The sequence below is a fragment of the Lissotriton helveticus genome, chromosome 7 (assembly GCF_964261635.1).
Source record: "Lissotriton helveticus chromosome 7, aLisHel1.1, whole genome shotgun sequence".
Taxonomy (NCBI): domain Eukaryota; kingdom Metazoa; phylum Chordata; class Amphibia; order Caudata; family Salamandridae; genus Lissotriton; species Lissotriton helveticus.
Window position 1 is genome coordinate 1,918,690,031 of NC_136068.1, and position 27,415 is coordinate 1,918,717,445.

The following is a 27,415-nucleotide window of genomic DNA, read 5'->3' on the forward strand; positions in this document are numbered from 1 at the left end:
TCCAGCAACCGGGCGGTGCGGAGGGGAACATCCTGTGTAGGCGTTGGGGCGTATAGTACCACTGCGTCATTATTTTGTACGCATTTTCTTGTTGCGGCACACTGCGATACACCTTAGGAACATCCCTCCAGAGGCGGATCCATTGCGCATGGTCAATGTCAGCACCCAGATTCTCCTGCCAGCGCTGCTGATACAAATGAGCAGGGGGAGTAGGGGGATGCTGCAGAATCTGATAAATTTTTGAAATCAGACCCTTCGTGCCCACCCCAGAGCGGGCCAGCCTCTCGAACGGAGTGAAGGCCCGAGTGGCCCCGGGGTATATCGCGTCTGACAAGGCCCAGTGACGCAACTGCAGGAACTGCAATTCAGCCTCCTGGGGAAGGCGGAACTCCTCCCGACAGTGGGCAAAGGTCTTAACAGAGCCACCGTCAAAGAGATCCGCAAGGACTTTGCAGTCCTCTCGAGTCCATCCGCGGAAGGCGGAAGTGCGGTTAGCCGGTGGGAACCAAGGATTATCTTCAATGGGGGTGTGTGGTGAGGGGAAAGTCGTCAGGCCCTTTCGCACCGCCACCTTGTCCCATATGTCCAATACCGTCCTGGTGGGAGTCGCCAAATAAGCACTAGGGGACCGTCCCGCCCTATGAGTCCAAGCGAGGTTCCAGATCGTGCGACCCGTGACCGCCCGGTCCAGATGCAGCCACCCCTTCTCGCTTTGTCTAATGCCCCACTCGATGACAAACCGCAATTGAGCGGCCCAATAATAGTCCACCAGATTCGGGCAACCCAGCCCACCTCGATCTCGCGGGGCCATAAGGAGTGACTGAGAGAAGCGGGGTCGCTTGCCCCCCCAGATGAATTTAGTACAGTCCCTTTGCAAGGCTCTAATCTTCGGCAAAGGGATAGGCGTGGGAAGGCATTGGAACAGATAGAGTATTTTAGGCAGGATGGACATTTTGATTGCGTTCAACCTACCCAGCCACGAGGGGATAAGAGGTTTCCACCGTTGCAGGTCGGTGAGAACAGCTTTTCGACATTCCGCCCAATTGAGCGCCGACCAACCTTCCAAAGAGGGAGTCAGGGAGAGGCCGAGGTATCGGATGTGTTGGTCCGTCCACCGGTAGGGGCATAGCACCTCCAGGGGAGGGACGTCCGCCTGGGGGATCGTGAGATTAAGCACCCATGACTTGTCGTGATTAATTTTCAAGCCAGAGGCGCCCTCAAAGGAGCAGAGCACCTCATGGAGTGCCGGCAAGGACTGTCGCGGTTCCGTCAAAGTGAGGATGAGGTCGTCAGCGTATAACGCCACCTTATGGGTCTGCCCCCCCATCCGAACTCCGCAAATGTCCGGGTTTCGCCTGATCAGGTCCGCCAGCGGTTCAATCGCCAGGGCGAACAGCAATGGCGATAGAGGGCAGCCCTGCCTCGTACCCCTACCAATGGCAAACGGCTCCGTCAACCTCCCGTTCACCCTGACCCGCGCTCTCGGCTCCACATAAGGCGCCATGATCCTGGCAATCATCTTTGGGCCGATTCCCATCTTACAGAGGGCCGCTCGGAGGAACCCCCAGTCGACGCGGTCAAACGCCTTCTCAGCGTCTAACGACAAGAGGCACGCCGGGATGTGCCAGTGATGCACTTTCCCTACCAAATGCGCCAGTCTCCGCACATTGTCAGCCCCTTGACGTCCCCGGATGAAGCCCACCTGGTCAGGGTCAACAAGGTCCGGCATATGGGGATCGAGTCTCTTAGCCAGCACCTTCGTGTAAATTTTAAAATCAGTATTTAGCAGCGCAATCGGGCGGTAAGAAGAGCAAAGCGCCGCGTCTTTCCCGGGCTTAGGGATTAGAGCTATTTCCGCCATCCCCATGTCCGGGGAGGGGCCTTGGCCACCATCAAAGGAAGCAAAGAGTCTGAGGAAATAAGGGCCCAGCTGCTCCTGGAAGAGGCGGTAAAAGGAAAGCGGTAGGCCGTCAGGGCCCGGCGACTTCCCCAAGTGCAGGTCTCTGATGGCCCCGGTCACCTCGGCAAGCGTAAGTGGCTCCTCCAGCCTCTCCGCCGCTTCGGGATGCAAGCGCGTTCCGCCATAATTCATCGCCCATACATTACAGGCTACATTTGAGGGTAAATTACAATTTGCACTGGAAAGTAAAATGTTTATCAACACTTTTGTCTCTTTTTGTGACCTTGCCCGAGCACAAAGTGTTGCTGAAGCTGCCCCTGAATGCCTAGGGGCCTTCCATTGAGGGCACAAGTGTGTCTGCGTGCGCTAAACATATTACTGATGCACTAGTGAAGTATATTAGAAGCTGAATGACTTTAGCACAGCAGAGTACACCAGGCCTCTCTGAGGTACCGCCACCACTCCACACAAGTTTACTGTCAGCTGTGGAGAGGCCAAGCATGGTAGGGGGCTCAGTGTCCTTTGTCAAGCAGGCTGAGCCTGTTCCTGAAATGTCAGGAAGGGATCTTTCTGCTCCTTGCCCAGACAGGAGCTGGACTGTCGGTTCCCAAAAATATGGCTGCCTACTAGCCTGTGGTGAATCTGCAAGGTCAGCATTTTCAATTATTTAAATGCAGGAGGGCTCATTTGAGATTAGTCTATTTTTCGGGGTGTCAGTGAGGTATTATATTGTATTGTAATTGCATTTATATAGCGCTTACTACCCCTAGCACGCTACTAGAGGATTAGTGTTGAATCAGTAGAGTGGAACATGCAAGTACATTTTAAGTGGTGGATAGGTTAGTCAGTTATTTGGATATGAAATGATAGCAGAAGGATAGGAAGACAAAGGTTTGTATTTATTTATCGCTTGTTGATGCACGCTATTCCGGAAGCCTATAAAGGATTAGTGGTGAATTAATATGGTGAAATATGAGGTAATTTCATTGGTGGATATTAGTCTGTTACTTGGAGTGAGAAGGATAGCGGAGGGATAAAAGGGGAAGAAAGATTAGCATTGATATAGCACTTGCTACCCCTGATGGGTGTTGAAGCGCTTTTCTGGCGAGTAGCACGCTACTCCGGAACCCATAAAGGATTAGTGTTGAAAATTAGTATAGTGAAATATGAAAGTAATTTGAGTAGTAGATTTGTTATTCAGTTATTTGGGCAGTATATTAGTATAGTTGAATATGGAATTTGAGAAATGAACATGTTAGTCTGTTAATTTTGATAGAAAAGGATAGTGGAGGTGGGGAGATACATCACTGCTTGGGGTGTCATGTGACCTTTTGCATTGATGTGGTTGGTGGGATAGCCATGAAATGGACAGATAGCGAGGTTCACACCTGGCTACGTCGCGGGAGGTTACAGGAAAGTGTGTTTGTGACCGAGTTTGCAGTGTTCCCTGGTGTGCGATATGTGGGGAAGGGTAGAGGCCCTGGGAGCTCGGGTGGGGGCGGTGGGGAGAAGCAAGACATGGGGGAGCAGTTGGTGATTGATCTGTGAGAAAATGGGGTAAACATGAAGGGGCAGATTTACAAGCCCCTTCCGCCACTTTTGCGTCACTTTTAACATGGGAAAAGTGACGCAAAAGTGGCGCAAGGCCCTTGTAAATTTGCCCCGAAGTGACCAAAATGAGGAGACGGGGTTTGTGCTCTGACCCTGCATTCAGTAGAGCGAACACGTCCATAACATTTGATGCCATGGATCAATGAATTCATATTCATTTGCAGAGTTCACTATTAACCAATGGCACTGATTATACAAGTTGTTGACAGAATGATGTATATCAGTTGGCATTGTATGGACTAATGTTCTAGCAGTTCATTTTAAGGGCCATATCTCAACTCATACATCTTTTCAATGTATATGGGCTTGCTAAACTGTTATTGTGTCCATCTCTAAATTCCAAAATACAATACCCAGGTGGTGCTCACGAGGGTACACAACAAATAGCTAAACAATCAAATTGACAGTGTACACAGAGAAACTATGGCAGATGAAATGGTTAAACAAAACAAATCCATCAAATGACAGGAACAGAACACAATATATGCTTCCTCTTTGCCAAAGGAAGGCGTTGCGGTGTTTTGACCTTATTAATTTATTAGGTCATCATCAGGACAGAGGACAAATGTGGAGAGCAACCAGCAAATTACATTTGTGCAGTGTTAACCAACAATATATCAGGCGAGAGTTCCTGCGGGGTCAATGGTACATAACTATGGTCCCCAAAGAAAACAAAATTAGAGCCACATAAATTCACTGTGACCAACCTGGTCGGCTAGTGACGCTGGTGATTGTCGGATTTATCCAGCAGTTCAAACCATTGAAGTATTCTTAGCTTGAATGTGGCCCTAGAAGTTGTGCATAGTTCTCTCTGTTGCATTTGACCTGATGAATTACTAAGGTTGAAATACACTCGACACCTTCCTTTGGCAAAAAGAAAAGAGGAAATATACATTGCATTTTTGCTTGTCATTTGGTGGATTTGTTTTGTTTAACCTTTCCCTCTGCCATTGTTTCTGAGTTACATTTCAAATTGAATTTTTTGTTATTTGCTGTGTGTAACCTGGTGAGCATCACCTGTGTGTTATATGTTGGAATTTTATATTAATTGTTTTTCTATTAATATTTGCAATAACAAACGTTTTTTTCAAATAATTGTTATGGCTATCTTCTCATTAGTTTGCTTCTCTTCTTTCTGTTTCTAAATCCAATTGTTCATTTATGTAAAGTAATTGTGTTTTTGCTTTCTGGTACGAAGTATTCCCTTAAACCATTGAAGATATATTGGCCCCAGGTTCTGGGTAATAGGGTCGCCTCTGTTTGATATAACCATCTCTAAATTAGGCAGACAGTGACACCAGGTGGCAGACTGTCATAGGTGCCAGTATTGACAGTTAAGTGCCAGTGCTGAGTAACAAAACCCACTGGCTCAAATTAAGCACTGGTTCCAAGTAAGCTCAGTCTGATGCAAGATAAGTCGCCACCCTGGACGGGCTCTAAATTCAGTAAACTGAGAGGGTTTCAGACCGAGGAGACTGTTGGGGTCTGCAAGGAGTGGGGTATATTTCTTAAGTCTGTGTCTATTAAAGGTGGGGTCATTGTTGAAGACTGACCTTGGGTGCTGACATGTAAAGAAAGGTGGCGAGAGGGAACAAGATTGGCAGTGATGCAAAAAAATGTGCTGCCGTGTTCTGGACTACTTCCCCTATGGTCAGTACATGCTGAAGCAGACCCAGGAGAAGAGAACTGAAGAAGTCAACCCATAATGAACTGTTGGTTTCAACGACAGCTTTCCAGTGTGTGGCAGATAGAAGGGAAATTATCTTTATTCGAATCAGAAGGAATAAACAACCAAGAGGCTACTTCCATGCTAACATGGGGATGAGTAAGAGAGCTTGTTGTCAAAAATGACTCCAAGCTTCAGGGCCCTCAACCGGGGAAGATCAAATGTCCAGGATGGACATATAATGTTTCATAAAACTCTTGTGGGGACCAGTCTTAACCCCAAGCTGGCTCTATTGCTTCAGTAGACATTAATACCACATATTCTTCCCCATTGAAAGGAGAACTGACGTAGACCTGTTGTTTACTAGTAAGAGGAGTGGGCGCGATCACTGTGCCCCAGCAATGACAACAAAGGCACCTTTAGCAGTCGGTGAAGGATGCCCTGAGGTAACAGCATATGCCCAGTCTAAGTTTATAGAAAACTGCTGCCTACTCTGAAACTGCTGACTGCTCAGCTTATTTATTGGTCCACTGCTTTTTTACCTGTAAATATCCTTATGTGATGTAATCGTATCTGCTCTAGATACACATCTTGTTCTCGGGGCTGCTGTTAGAGGAGTGAGTGGTCACCGTGGTAGGTGTCCTAGGGTTCTTGGGTTGCCGGGTGGTGACGTGGGGAGGGGCAGGGTGGTTGGGTAGTAATGTATGGATTATGGAGTTCTAGGTAAGTAAACATATAAATAAATAAAATGAATTTCGTTGTGTGCACTGCCAGTAACCTGGCCCTTTATCACATCCGCTCTGCCTTCCATAGTGCTTCATGTGTGCTCCTGACAGGCAAGGGATAAAAAACAATATCTACATTTCTAATACCCGGTCCTGCAAGTTCCTTATGTGACAATAGACCCGATTCCGGACTCAGCATAAGACGATGGGAGAAATACAGTCTCCCGATTGTTTATTGTAAACCTCCAGTGTCCTCTAAAATGTTGGCATGTATGCTGCATTGCCCCACAGACCACCACTGCAAAACACACACACACACACTACATGCAGTTATTTAACAAAGGAACCTTCAAGCAAAAAAATAAATGGCAGCTTTTCCAGGCTTCATGTTGCGGTCAGCTGCACCCCATGTCAATTCGTTTGTATCTGTAACGTGTAAGTGTGTAAATCTCCTCATCTAACGTTCTTGATTCTGGTGTAAAACGCTCAGACACCTCTGGGTAAGTAAAGTCCACGCTATATAAAAATGCATGATAGAATAAATAAATGTCTGCTCTGATTGGATCCAACGCCTGATCACCTCTAGGGGACTTTTCAAGCTGCTTCCTTGAAGCCGACGCCACCGTTGGAAAAGACACTTTCACTTTGGACCTGAGCAGGCTGAGCTCAGGCTTCTGCTACTGGACCACTGGCAGCTGGGCGGGGCGCAGGTGGTGCCCTGGAGGGTGATTGGTGCTGCAGCCCCGGCCCCGCCTCTCTCAGAGCTGCTCGACCAATGGTGGCCAGTGTAGGTGCCGCCGCCACATTGACTCCTCCTCTGATTTGAGGTTTGCTCAAGGGCGTGTTTTGAACTTCGTAGCGCGAAGCCCGGGCATTTTCCTCCAGGCGCTGTGAAAGATGCCTGGGGCACACGGGCACGCAGAGGGGGCATCGGGGAGTGCCAGGACCGGGCCCTGGAGATCTGGGGACCCCTCTGCCCCCGGCCCGGGGGAGGAGGGACCCTCCCGGGCTGTGCTCCAGGGGGCACAGACTCCGTCTTCTGAGGGGGCACATCGGAGGCTCTTCCACAGCCCCGGGGCCAGTGGTGAGGACGTGGGGGTGGCCGTGAGCCCCGAAGCAGAGCTGGGGTGCCGCCGGCTGCATATCACCCCGAAACAGACCCAGCAAGAGGGGGCCGGAGCCCACCCCCGGGAGGAGCACGAGGGCGGCGTGAGAGGTGAGCCCCCACCCATGGAGTCAGTCCATGCTTAAGGCGCCCCCCATGCAATCCGTGCTCTCACGAGGATATAGCAGTGGCGACGAGTAAGGCATACAGCTCTGACGTCACGCGGCTTCTCATTGGCAGAGGTACCTGCATTTTTTAAACCTCACAAGATAAGCTACCTATTTATTTCTGATTGGTGCGTCTGCAGGGCAGTGTGTTCCATTAACAACAGCCTGCACCTCGCATCTTATCACAGTGCTACGATCACTTGACACAGCAAACACCCCCAGTTTTTCACTGAGCTCGTTTCAGAACAAGAGTACCATTTGTGACGGACCGTTGGCATTGTTTTTCAAATCACCAATGCTCCCTCGCTGCTCCAGGTCTGGCAGCAGGTGGGTGTTGGTACAAAATGCACGTTCATCATCTTCTTCGAGGCGGCCATGAATGTGGCAAAGAAGGACCCCATTTAATACCCACGAAAGACAAGCATTTGCAATGCAACAGGCCTCCATGCACACAGACATACAGGCCTCCATACACGCAGGGCTACAGGCCTCCATACACGCAGGGCTACAGGCCTCCATACAAGCAGGCCTACAGGCCACCCTGCACACCGGCCTACTGGCTTCCATGCACACAGGCCTACCGGCCTCTGCGATCACAGGCCTCCAAGCACTGAGATCTATAAGCCTCCCTGCACACAGACATACACATAGCTGGCAAGGTTGCAAATTGCGATGTGTGACATTTTCATAATTTTAGTGTAATAATGAGTGACATTTCGAAGACTATGAGTGACACTTTCTCGCGCGCAAAATCAAACAATGAAGATGAAGGAAACAAACAAATATTAGAAATTACTATCCACTGAGCAACAAAAAGCTCTTATTGTATCTTAAAATTGCTTCAACGCACCAGAAATGTAAGGACATTAACGAGACACAGACTGCATGACCGCACTGCTCAGCAACAGAAGACAAGCCCTATAGGTGCTCAGAACATAATCTCAGTCCCACCATGCAGATTATCCAAAATTGGTATGGACTACACCAGGTTGACTGGTGATGGCAGTTGGTCGGAGCAATTGCCACCATAGGGAAGTAACAGGATGTTACTTAACTGCGTTAGGGAGAACCCTGTGATTAACCTGCTGTGTGTCTCTCCCTGCACAGAGAAACTGGATCTCACCAGCCAGTTAACTCAATTTCTGTAGTTTCAGTAAATTGTTTAAGTTAGGGATAGGTGCTCTGGTTTCTGGATGGTATGGGCATAGCGGAACAGGTTTTCAGTTTGCCCATGTGTGACATTTATAGGCTTTCAGGGTATTTATGAGTAACATTTCAGTGGTTTATGTTTGACACTTTAAATACACTTTGTAAATAATTAAAGAAAGCTATCAATAGCAGTCCTTGTCATAACCCATTGCCCTGCAGTGCAAAGTAAGAACGATTTTGAGAAAAGCGTTCACCAATATTCATTTTTGTACTAACCTCCTAATTATTACGGTCCCAGGATGGCAGCTGTTCCTGGAGCTGCAGCAGGGCTCTATTTTGCTGCTGATGACGTAGTACAGAGGGCGTCTCATCTCCTTGGGTGTGAATTGAAGAGCGATCTCAAAGACACAGTAATTATGTTGTTTGGGGGCGGGGGAGGTCAGGAGCACGAGAGCCATGTAAAAGATATGCCCTCGCCTGACTTCCCTGTGGTGCCGCCTCAACGAAAACAATGTCATCTAGATCGTGCACTGTACCCGCTTTGATAGACAGGGGATGCGAGGAACTAGAGCACCAATATATGTGAGCCGACACGAGTAGACCCAGGTGCCGGCCAGCTCAGAAACCAATTTAATCACTTTGGGCCAACCGAGCACTTCCTTGCTCCCCAGCCAAACAAGACGCTGGCTGATTCGGACTACCTGATGGTTCCCACACGCTTGTTGAAGACGCAGGATTCACGTTGTGTGGACGGGGGCTCGAGCTGATCGCAGGAATTGTTTTTTTTTTTTTTAGCGCTCTCTTGACAGGCTGCTCTACGTAGATTTAATTTAAACACGTTAATATTAACAAATAAAGCACAAGTCACTCAGTGAGTGTCCTGTGTCATCGGCGGTGGGGGAAATTAATTCACTGGGGTCACTCTCGGCTCCCTGCCGGTCTGAGCTGACAAGTAGTTGAAGGTGGCAAGCCCGCGATTATTGAGGCGCTGCGGCACCGCAGAACCAAGACAGCACTGTGCACCTGGCGAGGGCTGACTCAGATTGAGTCCCCCGCCGTTCTGCCTCACTTCCTCTTCCTCGGGACACGGATTGTAATCCGGATGTGACCGCCCGTGCCACAGTGATTGACAGCGTCCATGGCCGAAAGGGCAGGCTCCGCTCTCCCCTCCCCCGGGTAATTGGCAACAGTGAGTGTGTGTAAACCACGCAGCGCGCCGCTATAGCAGCCTGGAGCCAGGCACGACACATCACAGCCGGGCAGATTTGTTACACTATTGCGCTCTAAACCGCCTCAGAGCTGAGCGCAGATCATGGTGTTTTAACTATTTATGAACTCAGCCCGGCAGGCAGATGCTGACAGCACATCTCTCCGAGCAGCAGAACCGGTGAACAGGTGCCGCCGGTGGCGCGCGCTGGTAGGTGGCAAAATGCGTGACAATGCATTTCAGTGCGGTGATGCGGATCACCGCACTGGAATGCGTGAGTGTCACACCTATTGCGTGATACTTGGCAGGACTGCATACAGGCCTCCATACACGCAGGACTTCCGGCCTTCGTGCGCACAGGTGTACAGCCCTCCATGCACAGAGATCTGTAAGCCTCAATGCACAGAGATCCATAAGACTCCATGCACACAGGTATACAGACCTCTCTTCATACAGGCCTCCGTGCACACAGGCCTACAGGGAGCTACAGGCCTCCCTGGACACAGGGATACAGCCCTCCCTGGACACAGGCCTCAGTGCACACAGGCCTACAGGCCTCACTGCACACAGGCCTAAAGGCCTCACTGCACACAGGCCTAAAGGCCTCCCTGCACACAGGCCACTGGCCTCCCTTGACACAGGGCTACAGGCCTCCTTGGACACAGGGCTACAGGCCTCCTTGGACATAGGGCTACAGGCCTCCTTGGACATAGGGCTACAGGCCTCCTTGGACACAGGGCTACAGGCCTCCCTGGACACAGGGCTACAGGCCTCCCTGGACACAGGGCTACAGGCCTCCCTGGACACAGGGCTACAGGCCTCCCTGGACACAGGGCTACAGGCCTCCCTGGACACAGGGCTACAGGCCTCCCTGTACACAGGGCTACAGGCCTCCCTGTACACAGGGCTACAGGCCTCCCTGTACACAGGGCTACAGGCCTCCCTGTACACAGGGCTACAGGCCTCCCTGGACACAGGGCTACAGGCCTCCCTGGACACAGGGCTACAGGCCTCCCTGTACACAGGGCTACAGGCCTCCCTGTACACAGGGCTACAGGCATCCCTGTACACAGGGCTACAGGCCTCCCTGTACACAGGGCTACAGGCCTCCCTGGACACAGGGCTACAGGCCTCCCTGGACACAGGGCTACAGGCCTCCCTGGACACAGGGCTACAGGCCTCCCTGGACACAGGGCTACAGGCCTCCCTGGACACAGGGCTACAGGCCTCCCTGTACACAGGGCTACAGGCCTCCCTGTACACAGGGCTATAGGCCTCCCTGGACACGGCTACAGGCCTCCATGCACACAGGGTTACAGCCCACCCTGGACACAGGGCTACAGGCCTCCATGCACACAGGCCTCCATGCACACAGGCCTACAGGCACTCATGCCTCCCTGGACACAGGGTTTCAGGCCTCCATGCACACAGGGCTTCAGGCCTCCCTGGACACAGGGCTACAGGCCTCCCTGGACACAGGGCTACAGGCCTCCCTGGACACAGGGCTACAGGCCTCCCTGGACACAGGGCTACAGGCCTCCTTGGACACAGGGCTACAGGCCTCCCTGTACACAGGGATACAGGCCTCCCTGGACACAGGCCTCCATGCACTCATGCCTCCCTGGACACAGGGCTTCAGGCCTCGCTGGACACAGGGCTACAGGCCTCCCTGGACACAGGGCTACAGGCCTCCCTGGACACAGGGCTACAGGCCTCCCTGGACACAGGGCTACAGGCCTCCCTGGACACAGGGCTACAGGCCTCCCTGGACACAGGGCTACAGGCCTCCCTGGACACAGGGCTACAGGCCTCCCTGGACACAGGGCTACAGGCCTCCCTGGACACAGGGCTACAGGCCTCCCTGGACACAGGGCTACAGGCCTCCCTGGACACAGGGCTACAGGCCTCCCTGTACACAGGGCTATAGGCCTCCCTGGACACGGCTACAGGCCTCCATGCACACAGGGTTACAGCCCACCCTGGACACAGGGCTACAGGCCTCCATGCACACAGGTCTCCATGCACTCATGCCTCCCTGGACACAGGGCTACAAGCTTCCATGCACACAGGCCTCCATGCACACAGGCCTACAGGCACTCATGCCTCCCTGGACACAGGGTTTCAGGCCTCCATGCACACAGGGCTTCAGGCCTCCCTGGACACAGGGCTACAGGGCTACAGGCCTCCCTGGACACAGGGCTACAGGCCTCCCTGGACACAGGGCTACAGGCCTCCCTGGACACAGGGCTACAGGCCTCCCTGTACACAGGGCTACAGGCCTCCCTGTACACAGGGCTACAGGCCTCCCTGTACACAGGGCTACAGGCCTCCCTGTACACAGGGCTTCAGGCCTCCATGCACACAGGCCTACCTGCACACAAGTCTTGAGGCCTCCATGCACGCAAGTCTCCCTGCACAGAGGCCTCCTTGCACACAGAAGTACAGTCCTCCATGCACAGAGATGTATAAGCCTCAATACACAGAGATCTATATGCCTCCATGCACAAATGTATACAGACCTCCTTGCACAGAGGCCTCCATGCACACAGGTACACAGACCTCCTTGCACACAGGTACACAGGCCTCCATGCACACAGGTATACAGACCGCCCTACACTTAGACCTTCAGACCTCCATGCACACATGCCTTTAGGCCTCCGTGCACACAGGTCTGTAGGCCCTCCGTGCACACAGGCCTCCTTGCACACGGGTCTACAGGTTTCCATGCACCAAGCCCACTGGCCTTTGTGCACACAGGTCTACAGGTCTCCATGCTAAGAGATCGATAAGCATCCATGCACACAGGTGTTCAGGCCTCCCTGTGAACACGGGGCTACAGGCCTCCATTCATACAGGCCATCAGGCAAGCACTCCAGGTTCCCTCCGAGAAATGGGAGTAGGTTCGGATGCAATGTGACATGGCACACAATCAGTCAGTCATAAAACTTTATTTCGGTTTTTGTTCAAACCATAAAAGCACATATACAATAATAACACAATTAAAGTACATTTGTTATAAAGACATATCTGATAAAGTATTAAAAGTGCAGGAGTTGAGTATCTTCGTTACATAAAGATCAAAAGATTAATAAAATTAATTGCAGGTATCCACTACTGATCCAAACAATTTCTCAGTTTAACACTTAATTTTAAAAATTCAGTAATTTGGAGAATACTATCACTGTGCAATAGTTGCAAATAAATTAACGCAGGTCTGATCTGAGTAAAATGATTTTTTTAAAAAAGAATCACCAAATAGCGCTTGCGGGGGTATTCATAAAACTTGCATAAAAATATAAAATGCAGCATGTCCTGCGGAGACTTCCCGTTGCAGCCGCAGGGTACTGCAGTCTTATTAAAATTAACAGTTTTTGGCCTAGCCAGCAGATGATGGAAAAGATTCAACCTAAACCTTGTTAACAGGAACTTTTCATGAGAGGTCAGGGAGCCCAATAAATATGGCTCTGTGGTTACACACGTTTTCAACATGACACATTTTCTCACACTTTGTTTCTGGAGCTCCACTACTTCCCTCTGGATCTTCCTATCCAAAAGGAAGGCCCGTTTGATTACCTCCAGGTCCCCCTTGACAATCCGGCTTGGATGTTCGAACAAATCAGGACGCCCCAGCCTGGCAAAGCTGGATTTCAGATATTTTATCCATGGGATACCCAATGCCTTGTCCTGGGTCAAACAGTCCCTCACAATCAAGTGTGTTAAAGGAATATCCGGGTTCAGCCACAGTTTTATCCAGCAGGTTAACGGGCGTAAGGAAAAAATGTCACATAAATATTGCATCCCCAATTCTTCGTGTACTGCAAGATTGGACGTGCCTGCGGGGACACACAGGAGACACTTCATAAAAGAGTTTTCGGCAATCTGCAGCTGCTCACCACCGACATACCCCCATAATTCACTACCGTATGTAGCCGTGTCCACGGATTTAGCATTATAAAGTTTCAGCATGGCACCGGTACGTTTTTTCCCCAATTTCGAGGCAAAGTTAAAAATAGAGGCATTCACCCTGACCAATTCTCCTTTCTTTTTAACAAGATGCGGACCCCAGTTTAGTTTAGTATCAAAAAGAACCCCAAGATAGGAGAACGTTTTTGATATCGGGATTACCGCTTCATCAGTTTTAAACAAAAAGTTCCTACTTGGTTGTTGCCCAACTTGCATGACAAATGATTTCGAGTTATTAATCATAAGATCTCTATCTGTCATGAAGATTTTAAAAGCATTTAGTAAAGCTTGGAGGCCCCTTTCAGTTCTGGATATTAAAACTGCATCATCTGCATATAAAAGTACTGGAATTCCCCGCCTGCCGACTCTAGGACAGTCAGCCGATACTTTCTGCAAAACACTATCAAGATCGTTGATATAAAAATTTAAAAGGAAGGGGGCCAAAATGCATCCTTGGCGGACACCCTTTCTAATGTCAAAATTGTTTGTTACGCTCAACTCTTGGGAGTATCTGACATTAGCTCTAGTATTGCTGTGAAGATCTGTGAGAAAATCAACAATACCACCGTCCACCCCTTTCGCCCTCATGAACCGCCACAACTTCCCCCTGTTCACGCAGTCGAAAGCTGAGGACAGGTCCATGAATGCGAGGTGGACGGTGCCCCTATGAGCCACTGTGTACTTGCTTAGGATTAAAAATAAATTGAGGCATTGGGTTGTTGAACGACCACTGCAGAATCCATACTGGGAGATGGACATGATGTTATTCTCCACCACCCAGTCTGAGAGTCTCTGCAGTAGTATCCTTCCTATTATTTTAACCATAGAGTCTATTAATGAAATTGGTCTGTAACAGTGTGGACTGCATTTGTCACCCTTTTTAAATACCGGAACAATCGTGGAGACCCCCCACGATTGTGGGCAACCACTTTTCACTGCTGCGTTAAAAACAGACTCTAGTATGGGAGCCCAGAAGGTTGGATCGGACTTGAATAAGTCAGGAGGGATTCCATCCGGGTCGGGTGCTTTCCCGGCTGTTAATCCCATAATACCCTCAATGACTTCACCCCTATCAATGCTAATCGGCTCCCCAGTAGTACACGGTGGTAGGTTAGAAGTTTCATCCATCGGGCAACAATATAATTGCTTGAAGTGTGTTTCCCACTCCCCCTTTGGTATGTAACATTCCAAACCATCACCTGGCTCATGAACCAAAAAAGGTTTTTTCATTACAGCCCAAAATCTTGAGCTGCACCTCAAAACAGTTGGATCAAGGATCTCATCCCAGGCCTCTACCCTTAGGAGTTCTTTGCGTTTGGCAATAGTAGACTTATATTCTTTATGACAGAATTGAACAGTCGCCTGTATTCTTGGTTTAGCTACTAGAGCCAGCCTAAGGTTACTTGCTGCTTTTGAGCAGTCATGGTTAAACCACTTTGGTCCCTCATTGACTAGATTTTTCACTGGTACCGACAGCAGCTTAGAGACCTTATCCGAGAGTCCTTGGAACGCACACAGTACCTTGCTCGGCTGTACGCCTTCTTGAGTGCAGGTAGAGATTTCATCTGCACAAATAACTTTATACAGCAGATCTGGGGTGATCCTAGACCATCTCAGTCGGCGTCTCCCATCAGTTGTACTCACCCTACACTGAGTATGGTTCAGCCCTTCTTTGGCTATCCATGGTCCCGACAAGTGCACAGTGAGTGGATTATGGTCACTGAATTCACTGACTTCTATAGTAAAGGAGTCCACAAAGGACTGCATTGGTAGTGAAATCAATATATAGTCAATGAAAGTTCCCCTCCCATGCCCCTTAAAGGTTGGGATCTCAAAACACTTAACAGGATCCATCAGGGCCATAGTCGGTGTCACATCCAGATCATTCAGTAAGTCATTAAAAAGTTCCCCCTCAGTCGTATGTTCTTAATGTAAACCATTAGATCGTACACAGTTCAGATACAGAATACATTTAAAAAGGGGGTCACCACACGGGTGGACATTAAAGTCGCCCATAATCATATGGTTATGAAGGCTCTGTTTCATTGATGTGCTAATGAAAACATTTAATGAAGATACTTGGCTGGATTCTGAGCATAAATTAACAGAATTATAAAAATTAACCAGACCAGCTATACAGTTTTCTCCAGTTTAAATTAGACCAATAATTCCATGGTTAGCAGATGATACTCTGCGTACTTTACAAATCAATGCAACCGAAATGTACATAACCATCCCCCCCTTAGGTCTCCCCCCTGGTGGTTGCGATGGCGGGGACGTAAAATGCCTTGTAACCTTCTAAAAAATGATTGCATTCAGTGGACCAGGTCTCCTGCAGACAAATTATATGATACTGTTTTATGTACCTAATCCAATTACAGTCCTGCATCTTAGCACCCAAACCCGCAATGTTCCATGAAATTACATTGTTATGACTTCTTAACCCGTGTGGCTTCTATGCCTCCCAGGTCAGTCGTTATCTCCCTACCCTGTTCCCCAGAGTCCTCACGTCCGTCACACGCCTCTAGGCCTGAGAGTGAGTCAAATCTATTTTGCGTCATAACATTAAACCCATTCCTACAATAGTTATCAGGATTATTAAGTTGTGTAACTTCAGAGGCAGGACGGTGAATAGGAGTAAATGGTCTACTTCTACTAGGATCAGGAAGCGCTTTAATAAGATGAGTGTAGAAGTAGCCAAGTGGTCGTACACATATGCTATTCACGTCATAGACTAGGGAGGCTGCTCTTAACAGAGCTGTTGCGGATGTTTGAAATTAACAATAACGCAATCCCCACTGCATGAGTTTCTAGACTGGCCAATCCAGTTTACTCTTCTGGTGGACAGTATTTGCTCAGAGTAAGTAATTGGGAAGCCACATCTCTTGTTCAGCCACGACACTGTTTTATTTTTTAGTGATTCATGAGATTCCTCATGATGCTGAGCAGGATGATGATCAATAGGCGGGACATTTGTTAGGACGACCACATAGGGTGCACAGTCAGGGGAAAGGTTAATAAAGCGTTTTGCCTCACCTCTCTAAAACCCGATTTGCCGTCTGGTACTGCTATAGCCTGTTTTTTCTGACAACCTGTTGGTGTTGGATCAGGCAAAGCAGTTTCAATTGCTGGTATCGGCTGGGTAGATTGATATGGAATGCTTTTACTAGTACCCTGCCCCTCCCCAACAGGACCCTTAGCGACAGTCTTGGTCCTTTCAGCAGAGGCCAGATGTGATGCCATCAAACCTCCTAGTCTATTAACTTCTAAAGTGACAGTATCCAGTTTAAGAACTAGGGGTTTAATCATCTCTTCCATCTTGGCCTCCATCTTAGCTTCTATGGCAGAGACTAATAATTCAAATTGCTCAGAGTTTATATTTGCACTGACTGCGCTTTCTCTTTCCTGTGGGTCAATTCCACCTGAGGGGCTGTTATAGGGTAGTTGGGTTGTTTCTACTCTTTTTTTTTTACTGCGATTCCCCCCTCGTTTAGTTTGTAATTTCCTACAAGCCCTTACTGCTCTGGGGGCTGTTGGATGCTGCTCCATTGCCTCAATAGATGTGTCCGGGATATCCTGGTGAACCTCAGAGTGGACCTGTGCTTCAATCGTTACGGGAGCCTGATTGCCTAGATCAAAACTATCATCCACTGGTAGTTCCACCAGTGGGATAGGAGTAACTGGGAGTAAAGCAGGGGGGCTCCCCCGTCCTAGAGAGGCTCTCCGGTCATTATTTATTTTGTTGACCACTTTCACTAAATAGTTATCCAAGGTGGCCAACCCAGATGCGGTTTTATCAGGTTTAACTTTAGACATGATCAAATCACTCCTTAATTACTGAAAAATAATTAAATGTTTCAATAACAAATCAAACATAAAATACGAACTACCCTAATACTAGGGTTGCAAATATATAACCAAAAATACTGACTGAAGACCAGGCACTGCACAAAGTCAAACAATAGAATGTTTCACTTGGGGAATGTGGATCCACAGCTGCAAGACCAAAGTCCGTGGCCCAGCCCAGCCTCGTCCTGCCCCGGACGTCCACAGACGGCCCGCCCTATGCCCGGACTTAGCCCGGCGCACTCCCGCGCGCGTCCCGCGAGGCGGGAGATGTTCTGTGCTGTTATAGCGCCAGCGGGCGCAGCAAGAGCGTCACGGGAGCGCCGGGGCTGCTGGGGGATGTAGTCCCTCAGGTACGGTCATGGCACACAATAATAGCAGTGCCCAGTTCCATCCAGAACTAACCAATCCCACTTTACAAGTAGGCTCCACTGGACCCTAGGAAGCAGGCACATCAGAGAAATGTCCTATCAACGTCTGGGATCAAGACGCTAAATGTTTTTCTGGCGCTTAGAAGTTTTACCATGAGTGATAGTTTTAATAGCGTCATCGGTATTGCACTAAACACTGAAGGCCAGAGGGGGCTCAGTTTTCTCTGCCCTCGTAACCTCGAGGCTGAATATCAGATGTATCAATGTGGCGTCAGATTTATACACTGTACGCGCCCCACCCCCCCAGGAGAAGTGCACTGCACTGTTGTACTCCCTAAAATTAAACACATACTCCTGAGAGAACAAATGGGGACTAACGGGTACACTGGCCTCTTAATAGGTGTAAGTCTGGGACATAGATCCCCACCCTGACGTGCCACAAAAATATTTAACGTCTTTTATGTTTGTCAATTATCAGCTCTAGAGGAAGCATGGAATATATAAAATAACGTATTGGAATTGTATTTTTGCCTTCAAAAATACTGTTTTCAAGATCTAAAATAACTTGTACACTCACCTGCAGCCCTCGGATCAGCTTCATCTGATAAAATCCGCTGGATTGGGTCAATTTTATGTTAAAAATGCTTAATTTAATGTTAATCAGGTTTCCTTATTTGACAAAATGTGCTGTAATTTCCCCCCTCACACCGGATCATACTGAGGAGTGTAAAGCAGATGGAGGAAGTTTGTGTTCTGGAAGAGTGTTGCAAGCATTTGCACAGCTAAGAAAGGCTTAGTGGCTTTCTTCTGCTCACCCTCCAGTGCAACACTTGGTCATGGGCCGAGGGTCTCACTGCGGCTGCTAAGATGAGGAGTCAAGGGGTCGCATTGCACAAATAGAGCTTTGTTCTGCTTTGCATCAAGGGAGTGTTACATGGGTATGAAATGGGCGAGTCACCGTAAACACCCAGAGGTTTTTACACAAAGCCCAGTCTATCATAGTCAAGCAGGGCTTTGTGTAAAAAATGCCTCAGTTTAGCAGTTGCTAACTTGAATAAATGTGTTTATATCGCCAAACATTCCACAGTCCATTTGTGCTGCTCTGTACAGGATACATCTAACTGGAATGTATCGTACTGGAAGGGTAAACTTCCAGTAGGATACAGCCAAACGACAGTGTTTTGCAATTTAAATATTCTTTTTGAGGGCTCAAAGCAAGATTCCAGTGTGGTGTTAGAATTTTTTTTAGATCAATATATGCCCTGCGTTTTCAACTTATATTTTTAATCACCACTCATCACCAAGTGTATTCGCATTTTTAACCCCTTCCATGCGATGACGAACCCCAGCCGTCACTCTCCAAGGTGCTCGTGTGCTGATGACGGCTGGGGTTCGTCACGGCCCGCCCTGTGTTTTTGTTTACCGCACAGCGGCGGAATCGGCCCAGCATGGAAGGGGTTAAATATCTAAAAATGAAATCCAATGCTTCCTCTTCAGTGCGCCCTTTTGCACTCCCATCACAAGAACTCATACATTTAAAATGCTACAAAAAAGAACACTTCCTTGAGGCATGCACTATTTACGAGAAATGTTTTAATTTCACCCACAATGGGAAACGCTTTAACGTTAGTCTATTGTTACACCAAACAGAAGGTTCAGGCGAAAAAAGAACACAATGAACACTTAAACACTAAACATTAGGGTCAGAAGCTAAATAAGGAAGAAGAAGAAGCCTGTATACACACATTGACGTATTTACAAAAACAATTATAATTTATTATATAAATATTTTTCATAAAAAGTTCAAAAAAGAATCATAGCGCTCAAAAAGGAGTTGGCAAAACAAAAACATACACTTCACATACCAAACTAGTGGCTAACAGAAACATTATCAATGCAGAAAGGAACAACAAAGACAAAATAATGTGTCCTTTATGAATTATGGCCACAAAAAGTGTCGAGGCGTTTCAACCGCATGGGAACTACGCGGTCATCTTCAGGACAAATCATTTTTGAGCATGCAGTTTCTTGTTATACAGCTAGCCAATCGTAATTGATTTAGAGTGTGGATCGAATTTCCAACTTCCAACAACTGCAGGTTTGGAACCATCCAATACTTAGGATCCAGATATTTTTAATACTGCATATAAATAACTCCAGTCGCAGGAACTCAATGATATGCCTTTAATTACTCCTGTCAGTCTACTCAGTAAATCAGCAGCCGAAGATACAGGCGGCCATAAGCAACTCCACAAGTCCGGACCAGAGGCAGCCTAAATCAATTACGATTGTATTCATGTTTACCCCCTACACCCAATTATATGAACTTGGCATGCCACAGTAGGTAACTCGCAATGCGTGTCTCCGATGTTGCAGCAGTACTCACTTCAGCGGGGAGGTTGCATGATTTCGGTCCGTGAATTGGTGTCAACCATACTCGCACAGTGAGGGTAGATATCTTTCATAGTAACTATGGATATGAACTACAGTTGACCTATAGTTTAGCACTACATTATATGGATATGTTTTTGAATGAGGCATGAAGATTAAAAAATATGTTTATTGGGCAAATTTTAGTACATCCCATTATACAACACCCGTGTTTCCAGCATGCATAAGTAAACACATTTTTCTATTACACAGATTTAGGTTACAGACACCTGTGCACTAGACCTTCGAGGTGGTCTAGTGCACAGATAAGGTGTCCCTACAGATGATTTTGGATCTGTACTATTAACCCCTTCCATGCCGGGCCGATTCCGCCGCTGTGCGGTAAACAAAAGAACAGGGCGGGCCGTGACGAACCCCAGCCGTCATCAGCACACGAGCACCGTGGAGCGTGACGGCTGGGGTTCGTCATCAGCATGGAAGAGGTTAAGTATATACAGACTGTGTATGTAAGTATATATATATTATTTTTTCTAGTACTAAGTACAGTCTGCGTGAGGCATGCCCTGCAGACTGGTGGCGATATTGGCCATACCGCTTGCATATAACTACTTCTGGAAAGAACAAGCTAGAGAGCTATGCGCATCCCCATGTTGAACTACATCCTTACCAGAGGATGGATATCTCCTGGTAAGTTTTGATGATGATCTAGATAGACTTGGGATATTAAGTGATTCTAGACTGATGACTCCTTTTTGGTTTCTGTTACCCCCTTTCTTGATCATTCTGCAGGTAATAAGTCAGACAACCTTTTGTCCTGAGGAGAACCTTTGATTCTATAGGGGTCGAAAAGTACAGATATGCTTTCACTTGCATGCCTTGAGCATTGATTGCCTCACATTTTTTAATGGGATGTACACATGTTGTCGCTGTGTAAATACATAACCAGTGAACTTTTATATCTTGTTTCTTATGTTTATATTTTTGTCACACTTGAGCACCGCGTCGCCTGCACTTGCATTATTCATTAGAACTTTATCTTCATGTTGAATGTTTTTGAAATAATAGAAATTATTTCTACAGAAATCCTGTCAGTCACTTTATACATATTTGTGAACCTTTGTTTGTACGTATGTCTGTAGAATAGATTACCAGAGTGTGTAGGCACCACCTGGATTTTGAAATCATATATTGGATGATGTGCTTCCCCGAATTTATGTAAGAGGCTGGCCCAGTTGTTTCTGGAAAGGTCCGACGGTGGACACTGTTTTGAGACCTCGTCGCCGTGGGCATATACGGGGTTGTCCTTGTTAGAATATATGAACTGTGTGGCATGCATGACATGGTGCATGCCACACCGTAAACGAACGTGCTGTAGGCGCTGTCACAGAGGCGGTATGCTGTTTAGGCTCTCTTGTGGAAGAGGTGTGGCGCAGCGGCCAGGGTGCCTGCCTCTGGACCACAGGGTTCAAGGTTCGATACCCGGCTCTGGTGGCAGGTTAGCCCAGCACCATGAGACTCTGGGCAATAGCTTGCTTAATCTTCCCGAAGGCCCCCAGTGCCGGGACACCTCCGTCGGAGGTAGCTGTGCGCTTTACAAATGCTGGCATTTTTATTTTTATTTATGAGCTTACTATGCCCACCGCCCGCACTGGATTAAACTCTGAATCCAGCGAGTAGGTTTACCACATGCTTGGCCATCTACCTGGGATTGCCGCGGTGGCGGTCCTACAGGAAGACTGCCAAACTCGTAATAAGGCGCTAAATCTCCCCATATGCGCAACGTTTACTGTGCACTGTGAGTCATTGATCTGTTCTGTGTTCCCTCTTTCTCTTCTCAGGATGCTGCCGTTACATACTCGGTTCCGTATCCATCCCTCGCTGGGCTCTGCTCGCTGCACCATTGGGGGTCCTTCTGGTGGTGGCCGCCCTCGCAGGAATTTTGGGTAAAGTATTTCACCAGTTCTTTCAGAGCTCAGGCATTATTACCAAATACTGCATATGGGAATGTTTGCCATAACCATTCCTTGTCCGGATATTTGTCTCTTAGGAGGGTGCTGGAGCAGTGCTTTATTTCAACCGGTAGTTTCCGGTGCCCGGCACCGGCGCTTAATTGTCCACACCAGCGCTTATGACAGTCTGCCACATGGTAGCGCAAATTGTCTAATACGGAGACGAGCACAACAACAGTTGGTTATTAATTCAATATACCTTAAAATGGCTATTACCTGCCTTCTCAATCATTCTTACTGCTCTGGGGGCACGGAAGAGGCTGAATTGTCACACTTGTAGGGTTTCATGTGTAGTAGTTGTGCAGGTACTGTGATGGCTGTGCTCGCAGGAGCAATGGACTGGTGCAAGCAACAGTGACCTCCTGATGAGGGCCTCAGAACTTATTTTTTCACAATTTAAGCACTAGGCTGGGGGCTCTTGTGAGGTTCCCAAAGTGCATGCAAAGTGGTTCGTGATTATGCACATGGAGTCTAATACAGTGATGTGGCAACTTCCAATAGAATCCAGCGCTACGAGGCCTTCGGGTAGTAATGCGCTTTACAAAACCCTTTTTCATTTCATTTCATTTCCACTCGATGGCTGCCATTAAGATATGTGAAACCTCTGAGGGTTTGGTCACTAGTTTTATAAATCCTGTGACTGCATTCTATGTTCCTTATTACCCATGTGAGAAACTAGAGTATTATTTGGTGTGGGTGACTACCCGCCACAATGCGTAATAACAACCCATCAATATAACAAGGGAGAGGAGAGACAAAGTGGATCCGTTTTCCCTATGTACGATTAACTAAACAGAAAGAATCCACATTTATAAGTGCTTCCAGTGGTCCCTACAGAGGTGGGGAGCACACTGTTTTTTGAATACCCCTCGCACACCAAAATGACCCTTGGCGTCATGCTTCATCATTGGGGTCTTCGCAACCCTCTACGGGATGCGGCATGCTGCTAACCGGCGACTACGCGGGAGCACTTTACATTCTTGGCTATGTGTGGTGCGTGTGGGGTTTATGTTTTTCGATGTGAGTAGTGAGTTCTTAAAAGTGATAAATGTGAGAGTTAAAAAGTACCTGGCACGTGAGTTCTGCAAAAAACTTTAATGGGGCCCCGTGCTGGTACTGTTAAAATGGGTGATTGTGAGATGTTTTGTATGATAATGTACAACACCTCAAGTGTGCGTCGTCGACATGTTTCGAAGCTAGGCTTCTTCTTCAGGACGGGTTGACGGATCCCCACCTTACTCACGTCTTCCGATTGTTATAGGGGTGTTTTTTTACAGAAAAAGTGCTTTTAAAAGGCTAAATGTGTGCCTATAAGTCTAGGGGTGATGGACGGTGCATCTGAACCAATCAAACACTAACACCCAGTCAACAGATCTGGGTTTAATCCATCACCGTTCTTTAGCCCACTCTGCCACCCCAGTTCAGACATGGCCATATGCAAATCAGTCTGACCCTGTGCCTCATGGGAACAGTCCAGCCCGAACTGCCAAGCCATGCCTTCCCTGGACCGGAAACAAGCTTCCGAGGACCAGTTTCTGGCATTTCAGCCGTCTTCAGCCCGGCTTGCTTGAATCCAGTGGCAAAGTGAGTAAGGGACTCACGTCTGAGCATACCCTGCCAACTTATGGCGAACAAAGCGGTACAAAAGGGGGTGGGAATGGACGGAGCATAAGAACCAATCAAACACTCACACCCAGTCAACAGATCTGGGTTTAATCCATCACCGTTCTTTAGCCCACTCTGCCACCCCAGTTCAGAATGGCCATATGCAAATCAGTCTAACCCTGTGCCTCATGGGAACAGTCCAGCCCGAACTGCCAAGCCATGCTTTCCCTGGACCGGAAACAAGCTTCCCAGGACCGGTTTCTGGCATTTCAGCCGTCTTCAGCCCGGCTTGCTTGAATCCAGTGGCAAAGTGAGCAAGGGACTCACGTCTGAACTGGGGTGGCAGAGTGGGCTAAAGAACGGTGATGGATTAAACCCAGATCTGTTGACTGGGTGTGAGTGTTTGATTGGTCCATCACCACCCCCTTTTGTACCACTTTGTTCGCCATAAGTTGGCAGGGTATGCTCAGACGTGATTCATCCAGATTCACCCATTTCTTTAACTCCTTCCATGCGGGGATAATTGCCCCGGTGGGGGGGGGGGGGGGGGGGGGGGAGAGGGCGGCGCCGCGGTGCTCGTGACGAGCCCAGCTTGTCATGCTGCACAGTGGAGCTGTGCTCATGACTAGATGAGTTCGTCACGACTCCGCCCACTCCCATGGAACGCCCGCACAGTAGGAGAATTAGCCCCACGTGGGCGTTCCGCGGCAGTTATGACGAGCTCAGCTCGTCATGAGCACAGCTCCACTGTGCCTCATGACGCGCTGAGCTCGTCATAAGCGCCAAAGGGGTTAAGATGGGAAGTTTTCCATAATTCCTTTACAAATCTGGCAACAGCCACTAAGAGAAGGCAGCCTTGCAGTATCAAATCTCAGCAAATATTAGATTGCTGCCCAATTGTTACATTTAATGCACCAGGGAGAGGGGGAGAAAGGGGTCAGATGATAAATGAAATCAAATGGGCAGAATAGACATTTTTCAAAATTGGGAAAAGCACACCATCAACATCAAAACTTGATTGTAATAATCTAAAAACTACAATATCTGACAGTGAAAAACAGGTGCACCACAATAGAATATTAAGGCTATATATTGGCGTGGCGGCCCCTGGGGTTTGGCGGCCCTGTGCAGGTGCACAGCTTGCACATGCCTAAGGCCGGCCCTGTCCCTGCCATCTCAACGTTGCTCTCTCACTCGTTGCTTCTCCTCACCCATCCTGCCCTCCAAGTTGCTTTCCCCAACTCCTGCTCTGTGTTGCTTCACCCCACCCCAGTCCTACACGCTGCCCCACACGTTTGGAGAAAAAAATGCTAGCACTTCTTATTTTTTTTTTTAATTTACCGATCCAAATCCACACGTGGTGCGCTCTTCTACCTGCACATCGGATATGCTGTACAGTGAGGCTAAAACCATTGGCAAAGACAATGCAGCCACAGATTGGAGGAAGAAATGATGGATCGATCTGCTTGGATGGACTTTGTTAATATGGTCCCATGGCCGATTGTCATTTTAGTTGTCCGAAACTGGTGATAGTCTGTAGCTTGTTGTGACCCGAAGTGGTGGACTAAATTTAAATCCTCCATTGACCAGCAGCATGGGACAGATCTTAGCTCCAAGCAGGAGTATCCACACTATCTGCACCAGGTTGTCTTTAACATTTCTGATCAGCAATGCGGGAGGACCAAGGGCAGCCCTGGAGACGTTCTCACCTTGAACAGCAGAAACTACAGTCTCTCCCATCACCCCTACCATCCATCAACTAGCGGTGCTCAGGAAGAACCAAGTAGCAGGGCCTGGCTAACAAGGCTCAATAATTGCTACATCATCCTCACTAGAGTCCTGGTGCTCCACCCTCCAGCCGCAGGAATGCAGTCAATACACTTCCACTGTCTGGGGAGCTATCCTCACCCCATCGTGTGCCATTCCACAGCCAAGAGGCATTGAGCATGGATCCCACTTTGCATTGTAATAGATATTGTGAACTAACTTTTAAGGGTCACCATTCCAAGGCACGGGCTCCAGCATTTGCAGAATCTCCTTTTCGATGTGTGCGTTATTTACCCAATATACTCTTTCACGGATCTGTGATCATGAGGTTACTGCTGCCTTTGGGCGCAACCTAAACCTCTTGATATTTCCCGAGTTCTACGCCTTGGCCTGAACGGAGAAGCTCCGCTCGCGTCCATGAAGGGGCAAGGAAAACGTGGAAACACATGAAAGAGACTGGAAATTAAGTATAGGACCGAAGCAAGGACTCTCCTAGCGAGCATCACCCGGAAGCCATGAGCCACTGAAGCAGGGGCTAGATTCAAGCTACCCATTCCCTGCTTGAATTCGCGTGGGAGTGGCTGCCGATGGTCGTCTGTACGTTCCCCACCCAGTAGCATTGTGTGGGGAGCTGATGGGCCTACAATAAGAAAACAAAGGGTTAAAATAAAGTTAGTAAATGTTCACAAATACAGGATTTTGGACCTAAATGATACGATTAACATGGGTTAATGTAACAACATATTGACAGTAAATTGAGAAGGGTCTGTTTTGAGGGCAATTTGGAAGTTTGTAGACCCTTGATATCTTAACAGGACTGGCCTTCATGTTGGGTGATACGATAAACTAAGGAGTACATTGCGATGCATTACATTAGATATAACTGAGTACTTTAAGTTAACGCATGTTTTTTGTTTGCTACCACAGTAAAGCAGAATGGACAAGAAAGTAGAGATCGCATAATGGATTCTATTACTAGTAAGTATTACATTAATGCAAATCGGAGGGTCCATTATTCGAAAGAGACGCCCGGCTGGGACTTCATTAAGGCTAGAGCTGGCTCTACTGTGTGGTTTCATCACTCATCTCCGAAGACACCAAAACCTTCTTAAGAGACTTTGGTTTCAGGACAAGCAGCAAAAGCGTAGGATTACTTGAGATGGGAAAAGAAGATTCTTCAAGCCAACAGTTAATGCACTTCTAGAAGCACATGCTCATAGAAATAAAAGACAGAATGTTCAGAGGATATATTAAAATGCAGAAGCTGTATTAAAATCTAAGTATGGAGAAAGGTTCAAAAGGGGGATGTTCAGTTTAATGGGTCAAGAGGGGATAGGATAGGGGGGGTAGAAAATGACTCGGATGTGGGGCAATTGGCAAAATCTAATAAATTAGTTGAACTCTAAACTGATTGAAATTTGTGATGGCCACCATTGTTTCACGTCTATTGGGGAAGTGATCAGGGACAACAAATGGTAATAGACCTAATTCAACTCAAAGCTCCCTGACTTGGTAAGGTAGCAAGCTGAATGGCTAGCACTGGGTCACACAAGTGTAGGCAGGAACCATGAGCTCTTTGGGAGAGGCGTATGCTAATGGAAGTGGCCGCAGATCATTAGATTTGCTGGGGCAACTCATAAGGAGCAAACAAAAATATTGTGAAACTAAAATAATGTGCTCGAAATATTGATAACAAAAATATCAGTTCAACATGCTTAAAATTTAAATTATCAAATCTATCTCAAATATAAATGTACAAAATATAAAAATATTGACTGCAATAATGTACAGTACAAAAATATAGAGTTGTATTATAAGGAAGTATGTAATCATAATATCATTTTTAAAAATACAGTTTAACAACAATATTGAAAAATAATGCAGAAAAATATTCTAGTTCATATAATATTAAATAAAAATATTTTTTGTAATT

At 47.7% G+C, this 27,415-nt stretch overlaps 1 protein-coding gene across 1 annotated transcript in view; it reads left to right on the forward strand.

Annotated features, from left to right (window-relative positions):
- The first annotated feature begins 6,757 nt into the window (after positions 1 to 6,757).
- Positions 6,758 to 27,415, forward strand: part of LOC144770893 (early activation antigen CD69-like) — a 41,371-nt gene continuing 20,713 nt past the window's right edge. The window contains exons 1-3 of the mRNA XM_078655683.1: positions 6,758 to 7,118; positions 21,940 to 22,044; positions 26,410 to 26,460. Of these exons, the coding sequence (XP_078511809.1) occupies positions 6,800 to 7,118; positions 21,940 to 22,044; positions 26,410 to 26,460 (475 nt within the window). The 5' untranslated portion in view covers positions 6,758 to 6,799. The remainder of the gene's footprint in view (positions 7,119 to 21,939; positions 22,045 to 26,409; positions 26,461 to 27,415) is intronic.